Here is a 21223-nt window from a genome sequence, read left to right as displayed (position 1 = left end):
CATGAAAAACTTAAATTTAAATTATCTTGACAATGTTTTTTTAATCTACAGGTGTTGGCAGTTATAAACGCACACAGGAGAAGAAAATAAGCAATATTTTGAACGGTACCGCAGCTGCTACAACCTCCAAGCAAGTAAACGTCTACCTTGATGAATTTTCCAACACGTCATTTCCTTCTATGCTATCGATAAAGAGCCATAGCTCGAAACGTCTAGCTATTTTTAATAGTTATTTAGGACTATGATTACCAAATATAATCTTCTATATTTCCTGCAGATGTTGGAATCCATAAACTAAACACCCAAGGCGCTGGAGCTAGAATTGTTTACAACAATTGCGTGTTAACTATTACAGGAAATATCTGATCAGTTATAGCAGTATAATGCATCAACATAATATTTGATTGAAAACAATAAATGTGCAACAAACGTTTAACCTGTTTGTGTTATTCATTCAGCTTCGCCTCAGGATGATATCACGACCGTACCAACAGAGTGTTCGAGGCATATCGGAAATGACACGAGATGAAGCGATGAATTTTCCCAGACACGTTATGGCAGGTCTATAATAGCCCATGTCCTTCAAATATTGCCCGAGTTGGAGGTTGTTATTCAAAAAAACAACCTCAAAGTCTATTGTTAATTTGTGTATGAGGAATTAAAGCCGCCAGTACTAGTTAATATTTAATCCAGCAGTGGTGTGGATATCATTTTTCTACACAAATCAATTGTAGGACAGATGAAGGACAGCAAGAAGGCTACCTCCGTTTGAATTGAATCAGATCACATTCTTCGAACAATATGATTGAAAATAACTTGGTGTTTTTAATAATCTTGGCAGAGTGCCATGACACTATAAGTAATCAGAATGTAGTGTTGTACCAACGCAATTTTCCAGGAATTTCCAATGGCATTCTGGTAATGCACGCAGAAGTGAATTATAGATGTTGAAGTGAAATCTGTTAGAATTGATTTCTGGGAAAAAAACAGCATGTTTTTTAAATACCAATTTTTGAAGGTAAACTGAATATGGAATGAAGTATTTACTGCATTTCACGGTTGTTGACAGGTCATTGTCAAAGACTAGTTTAGGCAGGATATTCACAGCAGTCAATATCAACGCTATATTATATAAATTTACAGGTATTCTAAAAAAGTAACACAATGCTCAAAGACCAGGTTCTATGACCAGGAAGTGAAGTTTGTAGCATTGTCAAAGGGATGGGCATTTGCTGAACGTAAATTTGAAAACAGAAATGCCCCAAATGTGGGCGAGTTGGACAAGTATGGTAGAATAACAGCAATCCTTTCCTGTATCACAAAAGTAATCTTGCTCTTAGTTTTGTAATAATTTCAATAAAAATGAACCTTACCAGAATTTATACCAATGGTGAATACCTGCAATGCCTTAATACTGGTGTCATGCATGTTTGGTGCTACCTCTTGCCAATATAGGGCAGATATGCTAATCACATATGCAGTAAACAGTATGGGGCACGAGGCAAAGAACCTTGGACAGAAAGCTATACTAAGTTTCCTGTTCTTGCACTTACCAGTAGATGCCAAACAATTCAGCTAAAGGTGCGTCCAGGATTCATGTGAAAACCTGCATGGGATTCACTCTGAAAAGGACTTGTTAGAGACTGTACAGAGAAACACAGAGAACAAAACAGTAAAACTGAGAGGATCTTTAAGTAAAATAAACAGTAGCTCTGAAGAACTCCTCAAAGAAATGAATGGTAGCTTTGAGAGGAATTTATTTAAAATATGCTTTGGGTTAAATGAACAGTTGTTCTGAGAGGAACTCATTTTATTAATCAATAACCAACAAATATAATACAAAACATTTAAAGCCAATTTGATGTTTATGGCTCAGAACATAGTGTGTAAAATTTAACAATACAAATACAAAGTGATGATTGACAGATGAATTGCTGATTTGCAAACATAAAACAAAATTATCAAGGGGAACAGTCACAGATTACCACTGTACATTAATCTTACTGTCTTTGAATTCAGAAGTCCACAATTCATAGCCCCTGCGAGTTATCAAGTTCAAGAAAAATATATAAAGTTTTAACAGCCAGCGATATAGCCTCAGAACTAAACTGAACGGCAACCAGTCAGCTATTTTGAATCGGATTTGATAAAGAAAATGCCTTGCATCAAGGTCTGACAACGTTTAATGGGCATATGAAGTTTCAACAAAATGTGTACATGCACGAACAAGAAATGCTTGATTTTGAGGGATCATATCATTAAAATTAGCTAACATTCAGCCAACTTGCCAACAAATTGTCAAATGTGCATACGTACAACCTGATGTATGATGCATATATTGTTTGAACATGATCTGTTCGGGTATGTTAGAGATACAGCTCTAAAACTAAATTTGTAAATACCTAATACGATAAAGAATGAAGTCTATAATTAATTAGAATTTGAAATAGATTGCTTAAGAATGTCAACACACAAGTCCATTGATAAGAACACTCACTTTCATGCCTCAGTTTTCACACAAAATTGATACATAGTTTAGAATATGAACAACCAGGGTAATTGTGTTCACAAACAACATTTTTCACAAAAGCTAAGCTGGATTGTATTAACTGGTGACATTTGTGATTGTTATGGAGACTACAATTCATGTTTATCATCTGAGAGGGAGGTAATAACAATATTTCCAGCTCAATGTGGGTGTTTGTGACCTTGTGCAAGAAGAACATTTGCCCTATTTACCGTAGGTAAATGGCCATTACTTCTATTGGACGACTTCTTCAGGCTTGCTAAATGTGGAATACAGAAGATCTGACACAAGTAGAATACTGTAAAATACTTTACTTTCGCTTGGAATTAATTTTCGCTATTTTCACTGAAGCAATGATTCAGTAAAAATAAAATCCAGCGAATATACGTTTTTCCCTCTATTTACATTCAACTAGTCAGAATTCAGCAAAAATTAATTCCAGCTAAAATAAAGTATTTTACAATAATACCAAACACTAATGTACAAAGTACATTTCTGAAAGTTTATGAAAGTTCAGATAAAGTAGATGTGATGCATCATACTAGTTTTTATTTATTTGAGCAAACATTATTTTTTTTTAATTTTAAGCGATCACAGAATTAACAATTACTGTATTGAATCAAGGTTTATCAAACAGAGAAAAACTAAACATTCTTATCAATTTGTTTTCTTCAGTAATTTTTCAGGAAGTTAAGCACTCAAATAGCAAATAATAAAATATAAATTACTGGTACTGCACAAAACAATTTGAAATAGCCACATGCTATTTTAGCTAATTTGGCAACTAGAATTTGAATTTGGAACCTAAAATGCCAACAATTCATTTTAAGAATAGATGACTTGCAAAATTAGTTGAAATACTGAGCTTAACAACATAACACTGTCTAAAGAACTCCAAAATACAGGAACACAAATTTACAATTTTGTTTCTAGATATTAAATTTTTCATCAGTATATGTAGTATATGTTAAATACAACATGATAAAATCATTTCATCTATAACTTTTAAAAAACTTCCAATTGAAACTTTATAACATTGTAGAATACACTAACATTACAACTAATTTGCAACAGTATTTTTCAAGCTATGGATGAAATCATTTGCTTAATTTTTAACAGTTATGTCATATTTTACCCATAATTTATTGATGGAAAATCATAATAGCGACAATGTATAAAAATTAAAAAGTTGAAGATTAAATAACAAGAAGTGATATAGAATGGATGTAAATTGCATTTCTCTGCATTTGTGGAGTTCTTTCATCAAACCTATACTTTAATAGCCATGTTTCATAGCATTGTGATGACTGATTTACAATTTGCAGGTATTATATATACATTACATCAGATAAAGGTTTTTTTTCCAATAGCCAGTGAAATGTTCTACTTCTCTTCACACCAGCTGTTTTCTTTCCGCACCTGAAAGAATAATGCGAAAAAATAATTATATCTATGAAAACCTGTTATTGATACATGTATCTATATGCTACACTGCTAGACAGACAGAGACCAAACTACACATACCTGTTATTGATACATGTATCTATATGCTACACTGCCAGACAGACAGATCAAACTACACATACCTGTTATTGATACATGTATCTATATGCTACACTGCCAGACAGACAGACAGAAACTAAACTACACATACCTGTTATTGATACATGTATCTATATGCTACACTGCCAGACAGACAGAAACCAAACTACACATACCTGTTATTGATACATGTATCTATATGCTACACTGCCAGACAGACAGATCAAACTACACATACCTGTTATTGATACATGTATCTATATGCTACACTGCCAGACAGACAGACAGAAACCAAACTACACATACCTGTTATTGATACATGTATCTATATGCTACACTGCCAGACAGACAGATCAAACTACACATACCTGTTATTGATACATGTATCTATATGCTACACTGCCAGACAGAAACCAAACTACACATACCTGTTATTGATACTGTATCTATATGCTACACTGCCAGACAGACAGAAACCAAACTAAACATACCTGTTATTGATACATGTATCTATATGCTACACTGCCAGACAGACAGAAACCAAACTACACATACCTGTTATTGATACATGTATCTATATGCTACACTGCTAGACAGACAGAAACCAAACTACACATACCCGTTATTGATACATGTATCTATATGCTACACTGCCAGACAGACAGAAACTAAACTACACATACCTGTTATTGATACATGTATCTATATGCTACACTTCCAGACAGGCAGATCAAACTACACATACCTGTTATTGATACATGTATCTATATGCTACACTGCCAGACAGACAGATCAAACTACACATACCTGTTATTGATACATGTATCTATATGCTACACTGTCAGACAGACAGATCAAACTACACATACCTGTTATTGATACATGTATCTATATGCTACACTGTCAGACAGACAGAAACCAAACTACACATACCTGTTATTGATACATGTATCTATATGCTACACTGCCAGACAGACAGAAACTAAACTACACATACCTGTTATTGATACATGTATCTATATGCTACACTGCCAGACAGACAGAAACCAAACTACACATACCTGTTATTGATACATGTATCTATATGCTACACTGCCAGACAGACAGAAACTAAACTACACATACCTGTTATTGATACATGTATCTATATGCTACACTGCCAGACAGACAGATGAAACTACACATACCTGTTATTGATACTGTATCTATATGCTACACTGCCAGACAGGCAGAAACCAAACTACACATACCTGTTATTGATACATGTATCTATATGCTACACTGCCAGACAGACAGAAACCAAACTACACATACCTGTTATTGATACATGTATCTATATGCTACACTGCCAGACAGACAGAAACTAAACTACACATACCTGTTATTGGTACATGTACATGTATCTATGTGCTACACTGCCAGACAGACAGAGACCAAACTACACATACCTGTTATTGATACATGTATCTATATGTTACACTGCCAGACAGACAGAAACCAAACTACACATACCTGTTATTGATACATGTATCTATATGCTACACTGCCAGACAGACAGATCAAACTACACATACCTGTTATTGATACATGTATCTATATGCTACACTGCCAGACAGACAGATCAAACTACACATACCTGTTATTGATACATGTATCTATATGCTACACTGCTAGACAGACAGAGATCAAACTACACATATATGTTATTGATACATGTATCTATATGCTACACTGCTAGACAGACAGAGATCAAACTACACATACCTGTTATTGATACATGTATCTATATGCTACACTGCTAGACAGACAGAGATCAAACTGCACATACCTGTTATTGATACATGTATCTATATGCTACACTGCCAGACAGAGACCAAACTACACATACCTATTATTGATACATGTATCTATATGCTACACTGCTAGACAGACAGAAACCAAACTACACATACCTGTTATTGATACATGTATCTATATGCTACACTGCCAGACAGAAACTAAACTACACATACCTGTTATTGATACATGTATCTATATGCTACACTGCTAGACAGACAGAAACCAAACTACACATACCTGTTATTGATACATGTATCTATATGCTACACTGCCAGACAGAAACTAAACTACACATACCTGTTATTGATACATGTATCTATATGCTACACTGCTAGACAGACAGAAACCAAACTACACATACCTGTTATTGATACATGTATCTATATGCTACACTGCCAGACAGACAGAGACCAAACTACACATACCTGTTATTGATACATGTATCTATATGCTACACTGCCAGACAGAAACTAAACTACACATACCTGTTATTGATACATGTATCTATATGCTACACTGCCAGACAGAAACCAAACTACACATACCTGTTATTGATACATGTATCTATATGCTACACTGCCAGACAGAAACTAAACTACACATACCTGTTATTGATACATGTATCTATATGCTACACTGCCAGACAGAAACTAAACTACACATACCTGTTATTGATACATGTATCTATATGCTACACTGCTAGACAGACAGAAACCAAACTACACATACCTGTTATTGATACATGTATCTATATGCTACACTGCCAGACAGAAACTAAACTACACATACCTATTATTGATACATGTATCTATATGCTACACTGCCAGACAGACAGAGATCAAACTACACATACATGTTATTGATACATGTATCTATGTGCTACACTGCTAGACAGACAGATCAAACTACACATATCTGTTATTGATACTGTATCTATATGCTACACTGCCAGACAGACAGAAACCAAACTACACATACCTGTTATTGATACATGTATCTATATGCTACACTGCCAGACAGACAGAAACCAAACTACACATACCTGTTATTGATACATGTATCTATGTGCTACACTGCCAGACAGACAGAAACTAAACTACACATACCTGTTATTGATACATGTATCTACATGCTACACTGCCAGACAGACAGATCAAACTACACATATCTGTTATTGATACATGTATCTATATGCTACACTGCCAGACAGACAGAAACCAAACTACACATACCTGTTATTGATACATGTATCTATATGCTACACTGCCAGACAGACAGAAACCAAACTACACATACCTGTTATTGATACATGTATCTATATGCTACACTGCCAGACAGACAGATCAAACTACACATACCTGTTATTGATACATGTATCTACATGCTACACTGCCAGACAGAGATCAAACTACACATACCTGTTATTGATACATGTATCTATATGCTACACTGCCAGACAGGCAGAAACCAAACTACACATACCTGTTATTGATACTGTATCTATATGCTACACTGCCAGACAGGCAGAAACCAAACTACACATACCTGTTATTGATACATGTATCTATATGCTACACTGCCAGACAGACAGATCAAACTACACATACCTGTTATTGATACATGTATCTATATGCTACACTGCCAGACAGACAGATCAAACTACACATACCTGTTATTGATACATGTATCTATATGCTACACTGCCAGACAGACAGATCAAACTACAGATACCTGTTATTGATACATGTATTTATATGCTACACTGCCAGACAGAAACTAAACTACACATACCTGTTATTGATACATGTATCTATATGCTACACTGCTAGACAGACAGAAACCAAACTACACATACCTGTTATTGATACATGTATCTATATGTTACACTGCCAGACAGAAACTAAACTACACATACCTGTTATTGATACATGTATCTATATGCTACACTGCCAGACAGACAGAAACCAAACTACACATACCTGTTATTGATACTGTATCTACAGTAAAACCTGTCAAAACCGACCATGACTGGGACTGGGATCTATGGTCGGTTTTCAGAGGGAGTCGGTTTATTCAGGGTGGGCGTGACTTTGATTGAAACAACAATTACATGTGCTGTAAACACGGGACAAATGAAAGACATCAGAGTTTGTCTCCGGTGATTCTACATGTATTTAAAATGAGCATTTATTGTATTGTTTCAATAAAATAATTTACCAAACAAGACAAAAATATTATGGTATGTACATGACATCAATTAACATTAAAATAACTATTCGAACAGATCGGGTAAGTATTGCGTATCGTAACTGAAGGCGTCCATTTTGGATGACATCACTACGTAAGTTCACGTGAGCTACATGTAATTATCATAATTTATGCAGACAGTCGATTTTGCTGTTAAGTCAATCACAGTCCCTCAACTGTGAGTCAATGAATCAAATTATGATGTAAAAAAATCATCAAGTTTTGACTACTTTAAAGAACATCTTTTTTTCAACGATTTTGTTTTCCGTTCGAATTATGAAATTTTGGATATCTGTCAAGTAACTGGAGTTTTTGTTCTGTAATCTTGTCAACATGTCTAGCACATCGCCATGCGTCAAGTCACTGTCGTTGTGGGGGTCAATAATTTGACTGTCGTTGCAATTTATGTCATTGTTGTTTATAGATTCATGGTTTTCTTTGTCTGCAATAAAATTCTCAACAATGTGTTGCTCCCACTCGCCATCATACATTGCTTCAGTCAGTATACGTTCATCAAAGTGGAGGTATTCTACAACGCTACACTGTGTTTGCGGGTCTGCAACTTGCTAAATAAGGTTTCCGAATTCTTTGTTGTCGTCTGCTTCTTCGTCATCATAAATTTCAATCTTGAAGCCCCCTTTACGGAAACATTCGAAAGCACAAAATTGTCGATCAGAATCGTTATGGAAAGAAGAAAACTCAATGTCTTTTGAGCGTTGAAGAAGTGATAATGCAGTGTGCTTCACCGCAATTGAAGGTGATGACCCCGATCATTTGTTTATATCCGGGGTCATTATACTGTCCAGACACCACGCGATGCGTGGGCGTGTGGTGTGAAAAATGTAATCAGTTGCCATTGTTTTACACGGGACGTTACTTGTAGTGTGAGATTTGGTATTGTTTCTGTGACGTTTGCGGAATTTGGACACAATGCACACTTTTTAGGCCGGGCAGACCGAATTACTAGACAGCGGATGTGGTGCAACTGGTCGGATGGTCGATGTATTCAGTGTGAATATTGGACTTGGGACCGATCAATGCGGTCGTTGTTCGGAGTAAACAGTGGTCGGATTTCACAGGTTGTTTTAACATAGGCGTCTATGGAGAAATTTCGGGGCTACATAAATCGGTCGGTTCTGACAGTAGGTCGGTTTATCCAGGGGTCGGTTTTGACAGGTACTGTATATGCTACACTGCCAGACAGACAGATCAAACTACACATACCTGTTATTGATACATGTATCTATATGCTACACTGCCAGACAGACAGATCAAACTACACATACCTGTTATTGATACATGTATCTATATGCTACACTGCCAGACAGACAGACAGAAACCAAACTACACATACCTGTTATTGATACATGTATCTATATGCTACACTGCCAGACAGACAGATCAAACTACACATACCTGTTATTGATACATGTATCTATATGCTACACTGCCAGACAGACAGATCAAACTACACATACCTGTTATTGATACATGTATCTATATGCTACACTGCCAGACAGGCAGAAACCAAACTACACATACCTGTTATTGATACATGTATCTATATGCTACACTGCCAGACAGACAGAGATCAAACTACACATACCTATTATTGATACATGTATCTATATGCTACACTGCCAGACAGATAGAGCCCACACTACACATACCTGTTCTTCTTCAGCTGGAGTAAAGTCATTTTTTATATTAAATGTCTTCCTGATTTCCTCTGGTGTTTTGCCTTTTATCATATTGGCGACTGTCTTGCAAGTCGCATCAAGGAGGCCTTTGATGTCCAGATAATTTGCTGCCTATATAAAGAATATAGAAACATCATTACACAATTGTACTATCGCAATTTGATATTAATTTTGCAGTTTGGTGTGGCCTCATTTGTTATTTCATATACACAGATTATAGCAATACTGATGCATTATTATACACTTAAATGTGATTGCATTTTTCATTCAGAAATGTTTTTGTATTGTTTTTAATGTTTTATTTGGCATTAAATTATGATGAGCTCAAGTCATGATATGAAAATGTTTGCCCAGATGAACACAAGTCATGATATGGAAATGTGTGCCCAGATGAACACAAGTCATGATATGGAAATGTGTGCCCAGATGAACACAAGTCATGATATGGAAATGCGTGCCCAGATGAACACAAGTCATGATATGGAAATGCGTGCCCAGATGAACGCAAGTCATGATATGGAAATGCGTGCCCAGATGAACGCAAGTCATGATATGGAAATGCGTGCCCAGATGAACACAAGTCATGATATGGAAATGTGTGCCCAGATGAAGACAAGTCATGATATGGAAATGTGTGGCCAGATGAACACAAGTCATAATATGGAAATGCATGCCCAGATGAACACAAGTCATGATATGGAAATGTGTGGCCAGATGAACACAAGTCGTGATATGGAAATGTGTGGCCAGATGAACACAAGTCATGATATGGAAATGTGTGGCCAGATGAACACAAGTCGTGATATGGAAATGCGTGCCCAGATGAACACAAGTCATGATATGGAAATGTGTGCCCAGATGAAGACAAGTCATGATATGGAAATGTGTGGCCAGATGAACACAAGTCATGATATGGAAATGTGTGCCCAGATGAAGACAAGTCATGATATGGAAATAATTCCAAACTCACAGTCGCTGTCGACATAGGAAGCAAAGCAAGCAAATAACACCGAATAAACGGCAAGGTAAAGACTACAGTACAGTTCTCGCGGAAGCTTTGGCTTCACTTCAGCTTCACCTTCGCTTCAGCATCGCATCATTATGGCATTGTTATGGCTTCAGCATCGCTTCAATGTCGCGACATTAAAAAGTTAGGCGATTATCGCTTCGCTTCATTGCGGCCTCATTATGGCGACAATGTGGCATCAGCATCGCTTCATCAAACAAAGAAGTACTGTACTCATTTCCCCCAAACCTCTTGACCGCTTCCGCTTTTGACCGGTCAATTTCCGTTTTATTTTTGACCGTGCACAAATTCGGACTACTAAAAATTTTCTGGTTTTCATAGATCACGGTTACTAGTTTAGTTTAGTAACCGTGCATAGATGTTGAACAACCGTCAAAAGTTTAAATACTTTTTGTTTTAACTATCTATAATTATATGCACGCAATCTGACCCTTTGACCTAGATTTGGCTGGGATTGAATATTTTATTTTAGACAATATTCCGACGTGACGCACTGCTACAAAATGTATTCAACAGAAGTACAACATGGTTGTGTGGGTTTCTTTTCCTGATTGTGTAGAGTTTACGATTTGTATAATTATTGTTGTTTTCCCCCAAGCAGAAGACAAGCCGAAGGACCATGAAGCTAAATAGAATTCCCACGCATGGACGTGGACTGAGTGACAGAAAATATTTCTAAGGCTAAAATAAAAATGACCTACTATTACACCTCTTTGTGTATTTGTCAATTTTGTATATATTTGGTATGACCGTATGATCGTAAATACCTGGAAAAATCTCGTCTTTCGTTAATAATTTCATTTGTTTGAAATGTCTACCGACCGTAATTTGTTTCTCCAAACGGTCCCGACGTCCGTCATTCAACACAACCAGCATTTATTTATCGCAATTCATGGGGATCATGTCCCGTAATTTGCGGGCTGTACAACCAAATAATTAAACAAGTACTACTTATTGTATTTTTGTTTTACCTCGCGAAACTACAACAGGGCGTAGAGTTGTCGCGGTTAAATAGTCGCCTTGAAATCGATGGAACTTCAACTACTACTATCCATTTCTCACCTTGAAATAAAAAAAAATCGAAGAGCATCGGGGGATATATTATTAACCAGTCTTACGAATCGCTAGCTTTATTTTATTCGAATTCATAAAATTCACGAGTTTTCGACATTTGTTGGCAACTTCCGCGCTAAAATGGTTGAAAATGTGGGTGTGGTTTTTTCGCAAAGTCCTGTTGATAATACGGACAAATATGGTTCTGTGACCCAGGTCGTGCTCCGATCAGGTGACTTTCAGCCAATCAATGATGTTGTAACAAAACATATTTAACACAAATTGAAGGGTCGTCGTACCATCCAATCTCCATCGTCGATTCACAAAGTTTTGTTTGTGCTGTGACAGGCTTCGCAATTATTCACTGAAAAACATCGGTATATTTTGACAAACGGATGTGATTTTACCTCAGTTCAAAAAAAGAAAGAAAAAAAAACAGGGCTGAGATACAAATCAGTTTTGCAAGTTGGGAAATAAGGTAAACCAGACAGGGGTCGATAATTATCAGTATCGAAGGACTTCCGTGTGAATCATGATTTTCAAATTGTTCATCGGCTGGTCACCAAATATTTACGGCCACACTAAATGGACACGTTTTTTTTCTGAAGCCCAATAAATTATTTCTGCATGTCAAGCGCTATTCGATTTTTTATAGGGCATGTGGCTCGTTTTCATTCGAAAATATGTTTGTGAGAATACTTTTAAAGTACATATAGATCGAGCTCAGATCACTGATCGTGACTTAATTTTGAGAATTGTTTGTCAAATTTTACCAGACCGACGCCACTACAACCATCCAATCATATGTTGGAAATGTACGCACTTGTTTTGGAACTTTGTATCAAGATGACTGGCGACGACGCCGACGCTCCAGGCGGCATACGCTTGTATTGCATGTTTTAGTAGTCCGGGCATGGGGTCGGACTCGGCTAAAACTAAACGAAACACAGAAAAATACCACCGAAATGAAGAATCCGAATCTGCTCTTCTAGCAGCAAATAAAATGAGCGAAAAAAGGTAAATTTATAACAAGAACAGTTTCACTTCGTATACAGCAAATTGTGTTGTATCAGAACGACGATTGCATCGTGTGATTTGAATTTATCACGATTTTCCTTCTAGTCAATATGGAACTCGTCATCTTGCCGATTGTAATGTACTTCGCAAAGTGTTTGGTGCCCAATACTCGCAACACTAAAATAATTAAACAAGATATCTTTTTAAAATGTCATTTTACTCTTGATCATATTATTTTATTCGCCTTGAATTTCAAATCGATTACATATCGAACTTCTGTACATGTTTTTGTTTACTGCCCTTCTGCGTGCAAATAACGAGGTCATACTCATGTCACAATAAGTTGAAGCTGATGCCATGTTGATGCCATGAGACTGCGAAGCTGAGGCCACGATGATGCCACAAAATAGCGAGGCGAACATAGCTTCAATTTTCAATGACGCGAAGCTGATGCCACAATGATGCGATGCTGAGGCGACAATGAAGCCATGCGTAGGCGACAATGATGCCACAAAAGCCAAAGCTTCCGCGAGAACTGTACTGTATGTCTAATTATAATAAACACGTACTGCGTGCGGGACTCGAACCGGCGCTCACGTACGGCACCTAATCGCCTAGCTTCACGCCACTACACGTCTTCCCCTCGGCCATACCCAAAAAAAGGATGCTTAATAACCAAGCTTATTACGTGCAGAGAACATGAAACCCGTCCACGCGATCCGCGCCACACAGCGTGGCCAGAATGCGGCGAAGGCCTTCAGATCTGGCTGTAGTAGGATGGTGAAAGTAATGGTACAGCATTGTAACAGTGAATAAGTACTGAGAAATAATTCCAAACTTACAGTCGCTGTCGACATAGGAAGCAAAGCAAGCAAATAACACCAAATAAACGGCAAGGTAAAGACTATGTCTAATTATAGTAAACACGTACTGCGTACGTGACTCGAACCGGCGCTCGCGTACGGCACCTAATCGCCTAGCTTCACGCCACTACACGTCTTCCCCTCGGCCACCGGGCATCCCCAAAAAAGGATGCTTAATAACCCGAGCTTATTACGTGCAGAGAACATGAAACCCGTCCACGCGATCCGCGCCAGATCTGAAGGCCTTTGCCACATTCTGGCCACGCTGTGTGGCGTGGATCGCGTGGACGGGTTTCATGTTCTCTGCACGTAATAAGCTCGGTTATTAAGCATCCTTTTTTTGGGGATGCCCGGTGGCCGAGGGGAAGACGTGTAGTGGCGTGAAGCTAGGCGATTAGGTGCCGTACGCGAGCGCCGGTTCGAGTCACGCACGCAGTACGTGTTTACTATAATTAGACATAGTCTTTACCTTGCCGTTTATTCGGTGTTATTTGCTTGCTATGATATGGAAATGCGTGCCCAGATGAACACAAGTCATGATATGGAAATGTGTGGCCAGATGAACACAAGTCGTGACATGGAAAAATGTATGCCCAGATGAACACAAGTCGTGATATGGAAATGCGTGCCCAGATGAACACAAGTCGTGATATGGAAATGTGTGGCCAGATGAACACAAGTCATGATATGGAAATGTGTGGCCAGATGAACACAAGTCATGATATGGAAATGTGTGCACAGATGAACACAAGTCATGATATGGAAATGTGTGGCCAGATGAACGCAAGTCATGATATGGAAATGTGTGCCCAGATGAAGACAAGTCATGATATGGAAATGTGTGCACAGATGAACACAAGTCATGATATGGAAATGTGTGGCCAGATGAACACAAGTCATGATATGGAAATGCGTGCCCAGATGAACGCAAGTCATGATATGGAAATGTGTGGCCAGATGAACACAAGTCGTGATATGGAAATGCATGCCCAGATGAACACAAGTCATGATATGGAAATGTGTGCCCAGATGAAGACAAGTCATGATATGGAAATGTGTGGCCAGATGAACACAAGTCATGATATGGAAATGTGTGCACAGATGAACGCAAGTCATGATATGGAAATGTGTGGCCAGATGAACACAAGTCATGATATGGAAATGTGTGGCCAGATGAACACAAGTCATGATATGGAAATGCGCGCCCAGATGAAGACAAGTCATGATATGGAAATGTGTGCCCAGATGAACACAAGTCGTGATATGGAAATGTGTGCCCAGATGAACACAAGTCGTGATATGGAAATGTGTGGCCAGATGAACACAAGTCATGATATGGCAATGTGTGGCCAGATGAACACAAGTCATGATATGGAAATGTGTGCCCAGATGAACACAAGTCGTGATATGGAAATGCGTGCCCAGATGAACACAAGTCGTGATATGGAAATGTGTGGCCAGATGAACACAAGTCGTGATATGGAAATGTGTGGCCAGATGAACACAAGTCGTGATATGGAAATGTGTGGCCAGATGAACACAAGTCGTGATATGGAAATGTGTGGCCAGATGAACACAAGTCGTGATATGGAAATGTGTGACCAGATGAACACAAGTCATGATATGGAAATGCGTGCCCAGATGAACACAAGTCATGATATGGAAATGTGTGGCCAGATGAACACAAGTCGTGATATGGAAATGTGTGGCCAGATGAACACAAGTCATGATATGGAAATGTGTGCCCAGATGAACACAAGTCATGATATGGAAATGCGTGCCCAGATAAACACAAGTCATGATATGGAAATGTGTGCCCAGATGAACACAAGTCGTGATATGGAAATGTGTGGCCAGATGAAGACAAGTCGTGATATGGAAATGTGTGGCCAGATGAAGACAAGTCATGATATGGAAATGTGTGGCCAGATGAACACAAGACGTGATATGGAATTGTGTGCCCAGATGAAGACAAGTCGTAATATGAAAATGCGTGGCCAGATGAAGACAAGTCATGATATGGAAATGTGTGGCCAGATGAAGACAAGTCATGATATGGAAATGTGTGGCCAGATGAACACAAGCCGTGATATGGAAATGTGTGCCCAGATAAAGACAAGTCATGATATGGAAATGCGTGCCCAGATGAACGCAAGTCATGATATGGAAATGCGTGCCCAGATGAACACAAGTCATGATATGAAAATGTGTGCCCAGATGAAGACAAGTCATGATATGGAAATGCGTGCCCAGATAAACGCAAGTCATGATATGGAAATGCGTGCCCAGATGAACACAAGTCATGATATGGAAATGTGTGGCCAGATGAACACAAGTCGTGATATGGAAATGCGTGCCCAGATGAACGCAAGTCATGATATGGAAATGTGTGCCCAGATGAAGACAAGTCATGATATGGAAATGCGTGCCCAGATGAACGCAAGTCATGATAAGGAAATGCGTGCCCAGATGAACGCAAGTCATGATATGGAAATGTGTGGCCAGATGAACACAAGTCATAATATGGAAATGCGTGCCCAGATGAACGCAAGTCATGATATGGAAATGTGTGCCCAGATGAAGACAAGTCATGATATGGAAATGCGTGCCCAGATGAACGCAAGTCATGATATGGAAATGCGTGCCCAGATGAACACAAGTCATGATATGGAAATGTGTGGCCAGATGAACACAAGTCATGATATGAAAATGTGTGGCCAGATGAACACAAGTCATGATATGGAAATGTGTGCACAGATGAACACAAGTCATGATATCGAAATGTGTGGCCAGATGAACGCAAGTCATGATATGGAAATGTGTGCCCAGATGAAGACAAGTCATGATATGGAAATGTGTGCACAGATGAACACAAGTCATGATATGGAAATGTGTGGCCAGATGAACACAAGTCATGATATGGAAATGCGTGCGCAGATGAACGCAAGTCATGATATGGAAATGTGTGGCCAGATGAACACAAGTCATGATATGGAAATGCGTGCCCAGATGAACGCAAGTCATGATATGGAAATGTGTGCCCAGATGAACGCAAGTCATGATATGGAAATGTGTGGCCAGATGAACACAAGTCATGATATGGAAATGTGTGCACAGATGAACGCAAGTCATGATATGGAAATGTGTGCACAGATGAACACAAGTCATGATATGGCAATGTGTGGCCAGATGAACACAAGTCATGATATGGAAATGTGTGCCCAGATGAACACAAGTCGTGATATGGAAATGCGTGCCCAGATGAACACAAGTCGTGATATGGAAATGTGTGGCCAGATGAACACAAGTCGTGATATAGAAATGTGTGGCCAGATGAACACAAGTTGTGATATGGAAATGTGTGGCCAGATGAACACAAGTCGTGATATGGAAATGTGTGGCCAGATGAACACAAGTCGTGATATGGAAATGTGTGACCAGATGAACACAAGTCATGATATGGAAATGCGTGCCCAGATGAACACAAGTCATGATATGGAAATGTGTGGCCAGATGAACACAAGTCGTGATATGGAAATGTGTGGCCAGATGAACACAAGTCATGATATGGAAATGTGTGCCCAGATGAACACAAGTCATGATATGGAAATGCGTGCCCAGATAAACACAAGTCATGATATGGAAATGTGTGCCCAGATGAACACAAGTCGTGATATGGAAATGTGTGGCCAGATGAACACAAGTCGTGATATGGAAATGTGTGGCCAGATGAAGACAAGTCATGATATGGAAATGTGTGGCCAGATGAACACAAGCCGTGATATGGAAATGTGTGCCCAGATAAAGACAAGTCGTGATATGGAAATGCGTGCCCAGATGAACGCAAGTCATGATATGGAAATGCGTGCCCAGATGAACGCAAGTCATGATATGAAAATGTGTGCCCAGATGAAGACAAGTCATGATATGGAAATGCGTGCCCAGATAAACGCAAGTCATGATATGGAAATGCGTGCCCAGATGAACGCAAGTCATGATATGGAAATGTGTGGCCAGATGAACACAAGTCGTGATATGGCAATGCGTGCCCAGATGAACGCAAGTCATGATATGGAAATGTGTGCCCAGATGAAGACAAGTCATGATATGGAAATGCGTGCCCAGATGAACGCAAGTCATGATATGGAAATGCATGCCCAGATGAACGCAAGTCATGATATGGAAATGTGTGGCCAGATGAACACAAGTCATGATATGGAAATGCGTGCCCAGATGAACGCAAGTCATGATATGGAAATGTGTGGCCAGATGAACACAAGTCATGATATGGAAATGCGTGCCCAGATGAACACAAGTCATGATATGGAAATGTGTGCCCAGATGAACACAAGTCGTGATATGGAAATGCGTGCCCAGATGAACACAAGTCGTGATATGGAAATGTGTGGCCAGATGAACACAAGTCGTGATATAGAAATGTGTGGCCAGATGAACACAAGTTGTGATATGGAAATGTGTGGCCAGATGAACACAAGTCGTGATATGGAAATGTGTAGCCAGATGAACACAAGTCGTGATATGGAAATGTGTGACCAGATGAACACAAGTCATGATATGGAAATGCGTGCCCAGATGAACACAAGTCATGATATGGAAATGTGTGGCCAGATGAACACAAGTCGTGATATGGAAATGTGTGGCCAGATGAACACAAGTCATGATATGGAAATGTGTGCCCAGATGAACACAAGTCATGATATGGAAATGCGTGCCCAGATAAACACAAGTCATGATATGGAAATGTGTGCCCAGATGAACACAAGTCGTGATATGGAAATGTGTGGCCAGATGAACACAAGTCGTGATATGGAAATGTGTGGCCAGATGAAGACAAGTCATGATATGGAAATGTGTGGCCAGATGAACACAAGACGTGATATGGAATTGTGTGCCCAGATGAAGACAAGTCGTAATATGAAAATGCGTGGCCAGATGAAGACAAGTCATGATATGGAAATGTGTGGCCAGATGAACACAAGCCGTGATATGGAAATGTGTGCCCAGATAAAGACAAGTCGTGATATGGAAATGCGTGCCCAGATGAACGCAAGTCATGATATGGAAATGCGTGCCCAGATGAACGCAAGTCATGATATGAAAATGTGTGCCCAGATGAAGACAAGTCATGATATGGAAATGCGTGCCCAGATAAACGCAAGTCATGATATGGAAATGCGTGCCCAGATGAACGCAAGTCATGATATGGAAATGTGTGGCCAGATGAACACAAGTCGTGATATGGAAATGCGTGCTCAGATGAACGCAAGTCATGATATGGAAATGTGTGCCCAGATGAAGACAAGTCATGATATGGAAATGCGTGCCCAGATGAACGCAAGTCATGATATGGAAATGCATGCCCAGATGAACGCAAGTCATGATATGGAAATGTGTGGCCAGATGAACACAAGTCATGATATGGAAATGCGTGCCCAGATGAACGCAAGTCATGATATGGAAATGTGTGCCCAGATGAAGACAAGTCATGATATGGAAATGCGTGCCCAGATGAACGCAAGTCATGATATGGAAATGCGTGCCCAGATGAACACAAGTCATGATATGGAAATGTGTGGCCAGATGAATGCAAGTCATGATATGGAAATGCGTGCCCAGATGAACACAAGTCATGATATGGAAATGTGTGGCCAGATGAACACAAGTCATGATATGGAAATGTGTGGCCAGATGAACACAAGTCATGATATGGAAATGTGTGCACAGATGAACACAAGTCATGATATGGAAATGTGTGGCCAGATGAACGCAAGTCATGATATGGAAATGTGTGCCCAGATGAAGACAAGTCATGATATGGAAATGCGTGCCCAGATGAACGCAAGTCATGATATGGAAATGTGTGGCCAGATGAACACAAGTCATGATATGGAAATGCGTGCCCAGATGAACGCAAGTCATGATATGGAAATGTGTGCCCAGATGAACGCAAGTCATGATATGGAAATGTGTGCCCAGATGAACACAAGTCATGATATGGAAATGTGTGCACAGATGAACGCAAGTCATGATATGGAAATGTGTGCACAGATGAACACAAGTCATGATATGGAAATGTGTGCACAGATGAACACAAGTCATGATATGGAAATGCGTGCCCAGATGAACGCAAGTCATGATATGGAAATTTGTGGCCAGATGAACGCAAGTCATGATATGGAAATGCGTGCCCAGATGAACACAAGTCATGATATGGAAATGTGGGCCCAGATGAACGCAAGTCGTGATATGGAAATGCGTGCCCAGATGAACACAAGTCGTGATATGGAAATGTGTGGCCAGATGAACACAAGTCGTGATATGGAAATGTGTGGCCAGATGAACACAAGTCGTGATATGGAAATGTGTGGCCAGATGAACACAAGTCGTGATATGGAAATGTGTGGCCAGATGAACACAAGTCGTGATATGGAAATGTGTGACCAGATGAACACAAGTCATGATATGGAAATGCGTGCCCAGATGAACACAAGTCATGATATGGAAATGTGTGGCCAGATGAACACAAGTCGTGATATGGAAATGTGTGGCCAGATGAACACAAGTCATGATATGGAAATGTGTGCCCAGATGAACACAAGTCATGATATGGAAATGCGTGCCCAGATAAACACAAGTCATGATATGGAAATGTGTGCCCAGATGAACACAAGTCGTGATATGGAAATCTGTGGCCAGATGAACACAAGTCGTGATATGGAAATGTGTGGCCAGATGAAGACAAGTCATGATATGGAAATGTGTGGCCAGATGAACACAAGCCGTGATATGGAAATGTGTGCCCAGATAAAGACAAGTCATGATATGGAAATGCGTGCCCAGATGAACGCAAGTCATGATATGGAAATGCGTGCCCAGATGAACGCAAGTCATGATATGAAAATGTGTGCCCAGATGAAGACAAGTCATGATATGGAAATGCGTGCCCAGATAAACGCAAGTCATGATATGGAAATGCGTGCCCAGATGAACGCAAGTCATGATATGGAAATGTGTGGCCAGATGAACACAAGTCGTGATATGGAAATGCGTGCCCAGATGAACGCAAGTCATGATATGGAAATGTGTGCCCAGATGAAGACAAGTCATGATATGGAAATGCGTGCCCAGATGAACGCAAGTCATGATATGGAAATGCGTGCCCAGATGAACGCAAGTCATGATATGGAAATGTGTGGCCAGATGAACACAAGTCATGATATGGAAATGCGTGCCCAGATGAACGCAAGTCATGATATGGAAATGTGTGCCCAGATGAAGACAAGTCATGATATGGAAATGCGTGCCCAGATGAACGCAAGTCATGATATGGAAATGCGTGCCCAGATGAACACAAGTCATGATATGGAAATGTGTGGCCAGATGAATG

At 39.4% G+C, this 21223-nt stretch overlaps 1 protein-coding gene across 2 annotated transcripts in view; it reads right to left on the bottom strand.

Moving 5' to 3' along the window:
- Positions 1–1777: 1777 nt before the first annotated feature.
- The window catches only part of LOC100313722 (S-phase kinase associated protein 1-like protein), a 36179-nt gene continuing 16733 nt past the window's right edge, over positions 1778–21223 (bottom strand). The window contains 2 exon segments of one of the 2 annotated variants that reach the window (NM_001168177.1): positions 1778–3946; positions 9826–9966. In NM_001168177.1, the coding sequence (NP_001161649.1) occupies positions 3911–3946; positions 9826–9966 (177 nt within the window). In that variant the 3' untranslated portion in view covers positions 1778–3910. 2 annotated transcript variants of the gene reach the window in all.

The sequence above is a fragment of the Saccoglossus kowalevskii genome, chromosome 19 (assembly GCF_978046115.1).
Source record: "Saccoglossus kowalevskii chromosome 19, keSacKowa6.1, whole genome shotgun sequence".
In the NCBI taxonomy this organism is placed as follows: domain Eukaryota; kingdom Metazoa; phylum Hemichordata; class Enteropneusta; family Harrimaniidae; genus Saccoglossus; species Saccoglossus kowalevskii.
The sequence above is the reverse complement of the archived record's forward strand: the minus strand, read 5'-3'. Positions and strand labels throughout refer to the sequence as shown.